Genomic DNA, 6,803 nt, shown 5'->3' on the forward strand with positions numbered 1-6,803 from the left:
TTCTATGATTCTATGATATATTTATTGTTCCATGTTGCCTTCATACAAACAGCTGTTGAGTCGGGCTCTTAAATTTGTATGCGTTTTTCAGGTTGTGGAAAAGTTTCTGCATAGTTTTATTTTCTCCATTCTTGATGCACCTTAGCTTTTTCGGTGTGACTGAGTTTGTAGGAAGACATTTCTTCCAGCAAGAGTGCTGTGTGTGTTTCCATGTCTGGGCTGGAATTTACTTACAGTGCTTCCATTCTTTTTGCAGTGTTCCAGTATTCTGCTGGCACTGTTTTCAGCTTTGAGGGTTCAAGGAAGGAAGAGTTAAGTTTGTAGAGAAAGCCTAGTACAATTCCACTGTATTAGGACTCAGCTGTACAAGTGCCTGTGCAACCTGACCTAGTAGGACCTGCTTTTGATTGGACTGGGTGACACCCAAAAGTCCCTTCTGACTTGTATTATTCTACAGCTCTAGAGAAGCTGATAAGGATAAAGAAAGAGTAGAGACATTGGTGCATGCACATAAGCCATCAAGTTGTCAAGCTCAACTGTGTGGGATGTAGCTTTGGCACAATGCACTTCAGCAGTAGGATGACTTTGACAAATTCTGTTTTGGCTGTCCTGTGCCTAAGAACTTCAGCCTTTCTTGCCCTTAACTATAAGCTTTCCTTGGTAAAGTTGGTTTGGAAAAAGTGGCAAGAACATTTTATAAGTGTAAGGATCTGGATGCAACATTTGTATTGAAACAGAGAATGGAATTATTTTGATGTCAGATTAGGTTAGGAGACTTCTATCTGTCATGCCTGAATTGCAGATCTGTAGTTGAATGGTTGTGAAAAGTTCATATGCTATTATTCAGTTCTTCACAAATTGCTGAAAAATGTGTTACAGATACAAGTAAATAAGAAACTGGTGAGCATGACTTTGTCAGTATAAAATGTGGAATGAATGCTTAGTTATGCATATAAAGAACGTTCTTTAAAATGTGACTGCTTTTTACAAATCTTAACTAAATTTATGACTTGAATTTAAATATCTTTCTATATGCAGGCTGTTGAAATCAAAGACATTTCTCAAAAATTTAAACAAAAGCAAGATGCTTTGGAGATGAAAGATAAACAAGTAAGAGTCTTGATATTTTTGACTTTTTTTGTGTTTCTTTGGTAATGTATTTATTTGGTACTAGCTGTAGCATGTCTTGCGTTTAGGTGGAATGCTACTTCTTAAATTCTTCAGTAAAACATAGGTATGGGGTTTTTTGTCTGGTTTTCTGTTATCAGAGAGGGAAATTTCTCTGAAAAGGCTGGACATGCTTGCACACTTCACTGCCTCTAGTACTCAATGATCTTTAAAATGCCTGTTAGTCAAACAGGTATTACTAAGGAACAGGTGATTGCTGCATAAAATCAGTTACGTTGATGCAACAAATTTAGGAATAGGCTGTGTATATATATATATACACACACTGTATATTACAGGCTTTTCTTGAAAAGCTACAGCCTCTGTGGCACAGCAGTGCACTCAGCATTAAACATGCCCTCAAATATTCTGTGCAAAAGGCTAGTGTTACTGTTTCTGTGAAGTGTATACATCCGGCATTTTTTAAAAAGAAAACACAAAGATATATTGTAAAACAGTTACAGAACTTCATCTGAGTACTCAGTTAAGAAATGTATAAATTAAATGTGTAAGGCTGTATAGTCAATGTTGCACGTTGTGTTTATGCTATAGGTTTTATGCAGTGTTAGACAAACTTTCAAATGTGTTAATTAAGGAAGATCTTAAGCTTTAAGTTTCTGCTTTTATATGAATAAAGGAACTTCAAAAATTTATTTAAAGGCTTGATTGTCTTTTTGCTTACATGTTCCTAAATCTTAACAGAATCTTGTGAGTTCTTCAACTATCTTAGGGCTGTTGGTACTATAACAGACTCTTATGGTTTTAGAGCATGGTCACATCAGCATTTAATACCAATTGCACACATATCCTAGTTATTTGTCATAGGTTTTGTATACTACACTCCTTTAATGTTGGAAGTACTCAAAATTCTTAGATTGAAGAAATTCATCAAGCATTGAGAATGAAGAAAGATGAAGAAATGGACAGAAAAAGGAAAATACACAACACTCACAAGATGATAGAAGACTGGAAAAAGGAGCTTAATACAATGTTGGTCTGTGAGAATCTTCAGCTACAAACTGATGCTGTTAATAATGAGTTGAAAAAATTACAAGAAGAAAGGGCAAATATTGATAGCGATATCAATGATCTAACAGCAGAGAAAATGAACCAAGAGAGGGAAAAGAAAAGTAAGTTACTAAGGTTTTTGTTTGTTGATTTTTCTTTTTTAACTGACTTTACAGAATGTATTTGTTCTCCTGCTGTAGTGATATAATTTATGTTTACCTCAAGCCTCATAGCTGTAGATTACATTTATAGCAGTCCTTCTTTCTGTTACCAGTTCGATTAGAAGTAGCAGAAATCTCTTATAAAACAGAAAGAATAAGAAGCTTAAGAAATGGCAGTTGAACTTAAAAGTGCCCTTCTAAAAATTAGTTTCTGATCTCTGGTTAAGGAGACTGCTTTGCCAGTTTGATTTTCTTTTTCCTGTTATTAAATGAAGATGTGTACTATTAGCAGGATATAAAAATTAATCCTGAAGCAAAAGCAGTTTGCTTTGAAGATTGTTTATAATTACCTCTTTGGCAGTACATTGGTTAGTGATGCTGCTTTTGTCCTTTCTAGACGAACATGAGCTAATGTTAATTATATTAAATTCCTTTATACTTACTCAGGATTTACAATTAGTTCTTTCTAAGAAACAAAATTCAAAAATTATACCTTGGTGGGTAGGTGGTGCTCTATATATTCCTTGGTGAGTGTAGTACATGTGCACATACCTATCTGTCTAGCACTTAACTTGTCATAGTATCCAAGAAGAAACTGAGGTGTAGAGAGACCAAGTGATGCAGGGAAGGAGACACTATCTATTGCACCTTGAAAAAGCATAGAAAGTATTCAGTCTCTCTCCTGAATAGCAAATGCTTTCACACACAGTCTGATGTCACACATTTTGTTTGCTGCAAGCATAAAATAACTCTCAAGAGATTTCACGTTGCTAGTCCTACCACCTCTTTTCTCTTGGGGGATTTTTGGTTTTAAATACAAAAGTAGAACAAGTTTTGGAGAAAGAGATTTTTAGGACTAAATCCCTGTCTTTATTGTGCCACCACATTTCATTATCCTTTGGGTAAACCTTAATTTTCTTTTAGATTTTAAGCTTTAATAGTTCTTAAGTTTTCTTCAGAATAAGCAGCATCTTGCTTGTGGGAAGATAAACACTTAATTGCTATAATGTCCTAAAAACTTTATTGCTGGAGTAGTATAGTCAATAAATATTAGAAAATGCTATTTATAATGTGTATTTGCTATGGACTGTGTTTAAGAACCTGCCTTCAATTACAGGAATAATTAACCGCCTTGGACAACTTAATAATTTAATGAATATGAAGGAAGAGAATCTTAAAAGGAGATTCCAAGACACACACTCTGCTCTTATGTGGCTACGAAAAAACAAAGACAAGTTTAAAAACAAAGTTTGTGAACCCATGATGCTTGAAGTAAGAAAAATTAATTGCATGTCACTCTATGCAGTTAATGTTTAGTTTATGAATGACCTTAAGACTTCAAGACACATCTTGAAATGAACTGCCATTTAAATGCAGGATACATTAACATGCTGCACTATTTGTAATTTTAATTCTGTAGACGATGCAGTAATGCTCAACGTTGGGTAAGACAGGGTGGCTCCTTCCCCTTCCCTCCTCATGGAGTAGTCCTTTAATAAAGTGCTGTCATGCTGTAACTCCAGACAGTAACTAAGAATCACACAGTCACTCACTCACTCGCCTGAGTTGGGAAGAGGAAGAGAATCAAAAAAGTAAGAATGAGAAAACTTGTGGGTTGAGATAAAGACAGTTTGATAGGTAAAGCTAAAGCCACGCACAAGCAAAATAAGGAATTAATTCACCACTTCCCACTGACCGGCAGGTGTTCAGATATCTCCAAGAAAGCAGGGCTCCATTACCCGTAAGAGTTACTTGGGAAGAGAAACACCATCACCCCTTCCTTCTTCTTCCTCCAGCTTTACATGCTGAGCACTATGTCATATGGTATGGAATATCCCCTTGGTCAGTTGGGGTTAGCTGTCCCAGCTGTGTCCCCTCCTGACATCTTGTGCACCCCCAGCCTACTCACTGGTGTGGTGGCGTGAGAGGCAAGAAAGCCCTTGACACTCTGTAAGCACTGCTCAGAAATAACTGAAACTTCCATTTTTTAGCAGTGCTGTTTTCAACACAAATCCAAAATATAGCTCCATACAACTCTGTCCTATCCAAAAGCAACATAGGTGTACATCGCAGATTTTTTCTAAGTTACGTTCAGTTATTTAGACTTGAGTAGTTCTTATTTGATGCTTAGAAAAGCAGTGGTAGTTACAATTGAATTCCCCCTCCCTTATATCACAACCTTCTCAGCAATGGTTACAGTATATTACTGTGATCTCCAGGTGTTTTTGTGGTTTGCTTTGCACAGCCAGCTACAGGCATAGAAACATCTATTCTACCCCTAGTTTTGTTCTGAGTTTTGGTTCCCCAGACGCTGTATTAGATAGGAAGAGCAGGGCTAAATTTTCAGAGACTATTGTAGTTTTCTAGTGCAATCCTCCACCATATTGCGATATATATTCCGTGTAATGTCAAGAGGATGAAGAAAGAACTCTGTGCACTCCTCCTCTTCCTCTTCAAAATTGCAAGCTTATTTTAATAGCATATTGCTACAGTTTAAATTAGTAGAATGTTAAATATTTGTGTACCAATTCTTATGCTGTCTGCATGTGCTAGAACTATTCAAAATTACATTTATTTAGTATAAAATATAATATTTTTCACATTATTACCAGAACTTCAATTCTTCCTGGAAGATCACATCAAGTTAATTTTACAAATACTGCAATAGGATGCCTTTGCTTTTACTTTAAGGCCTCATTAACCTCTGTAACATCCACTAATGTCTGAATTTGTTTTCTTTAAAATCATGTAAGTTAGTCTCATGTACTTCTAGCTTTCAAATTGTTAGTAAGTGTACCCAGCCTTTGGCTAACTTGAGGTTATTAAATTGTGTAGTTCTGTGTAATTTTGCTTTTGTATGTCGTGTAGTGACATAATATCTAATTACTAGTGAGAGTTACTTAAGAATTCTAACATTAACATTTCATTCAGATATGAAACACAACATTAAACGTGGATTTTTCTTTTTCCTAAGAATTCTTGGAGAATTCAATCAATCTTTGAATACTTCTTTTTTCTAGGGCTTCACAATTCTGTATTTGTATTTGGTGACATTCATGATGTCCAAATCAAGGGGAACTGCATGTATAAATTTGTGGAGTTTGGTGTTTCCTAGTTTTGATTTCTTAGGTTCCGTGTTTCTAAACAGTAAGATATTTTTAGTAGTAATGTAGCAGAACCGCTAGGCATGCCATAGATAGTGGTGGTTGCAATTTTGAGGTTAGGGAGGAGCAGGAGGTGGTATGGTGGAAACAGTGATAGGTCCAGGAATCCTGAGAAAGGATATGACTGGCTAAATCTAAACACAATGACATGTGAGTTACTCTATGTTTCCTCCCAAAAGAATTGGTTGCAACAAAACAAGGAATATGTCTTTAAAGCATTTAAACTTTGTCTTCATTAAATGTAGGCTTGGATATCTTCTGACTGCTTAAAGTGTCGGGGGGGTTGCATTGGGGGGGGGGGAGGGTGAAATCCGATTGTATTAAATCACTTTCTCATTATCTTTCATTATTAGATCAATATGAAAGACAATAGACATGCTAAATATGTTGAAAATCACATTTCAGCCAATGACATGAGGGCTTTTGTTTTTGAGAGTCAAGAAGATATGGAAATGTTTCTTGTGGAGGCAAGTAGACACCAATTTAAAAAAAAGTTAAATACTGACGTATAAACACTGAACTTTGGAGTCAGCCAAGTAAGTCTGAATTTATTAAGTCTGATTGGCAATTTCAGCACAGTACTTAATACACGGTATTCAGTGGTTTTCTTCTAGATTTATGTTTTCTTCTGGAGTAGGATTGTTTTTAAAAGCCTAGGCCAACTGGAGGGATGCAATAATATTAAGCAAATATTTGGTTTTAGAAAATGGCAAGAACAGGAAGCAACAAATGTAGTACCAAGCATTTTGAATGCCTCTTAACTAAAGAGGCGAGTGAGCATCCTGTGTGAGAACGACTATGGTTCAAGCAGCAGATCAAGCTTATATTTTCTTAATACTGCCATTTCCTGGAGTGATAAGGAGATTGTTCCTTTTGAGAGCCAGGCAGATGATGTAGGACAAAAAAGCCACAAGCTATTTCACAGAATGGTAGGGGTTGGAAGGGACCTCTAGAGATCATCTAGTCCAACTCCCCTGCCAGAGCAGGATCACCTAGAGTAGATCACACAGGGACAAGTCGAGGCGGCTGTTGAACGTCTCCAGAGAAGGAGACTCCACCACCACTCTGGGCAGCCTGTTCCAGTGCTCTGGCCACGCTTTTTCTAATGCATTCCAGGATGCCATTGGCCTTCTTGGCCATGAGGGCACACTATTGGATCATGGCCATCCTGTTCTCCACTAGGACTCCAAGGTCCTTTTCCCCAGAGCTGCCCTCCAACAGAACAGCCCCCCAGCCTGTACTTATCCATGGGGTTGTTCTTCCCCAGATGCAGGACTTCACACTTGGCCTTACTGAATTCCAT

The 6,803-nt window shown here is 36.9% G+C and overlaps 1 protein-coding gene across 1 annotated transcript in view; it reads left to right on the forward strand.

Annotated features, from left to right (window-relative positions):
- Positions 1-1,038: 1,038 nt before the first annotated feature.
- LOC104515528 (structural maintenance of chromosomes protein 5-like) overlaps positions 1,039-6,803 on the forward strand; it is a gene marked incomplete at both ends in the record, with an annotated part of 9,281 nt that continues 3,516 nt past the window's right edge. Inside the window, 4 exons of the mRNA XM_010159539.1 lie at positions 1,039-1,110; positions 2,042-2,297; positions 3,454-3,608; positions 5,854-5,967. Of these exons, the coding sequence (XP_010157841.1) occupies positions 1,039-1,110; positions 2,042-2,297; positions 3,454-3,608; positions 5,854-5,967 (597 nt within the window). The remainder of the gene's footprint in view (positions 1,111-2,041; positions 2,298-3,453; positions 3,609-5,853; positions 5,968-6,803) is intronic.

Source organism: Eurypyga helias, unplaced genomic scaffold, assembly GCF_000690775.1.
Source record: "Eurypyga helias isolate BGI_N326 unplaced genomic scaffold, ASM69077v1 scaffold959, whole genome shotgun sequence".
NCBI classification, from domain to species: Eukaryota; Metazoa; Chordata; class Aves; order Eurypygiformes; family Eurypygidae; genus Eurypyga; species Eurypyga helias.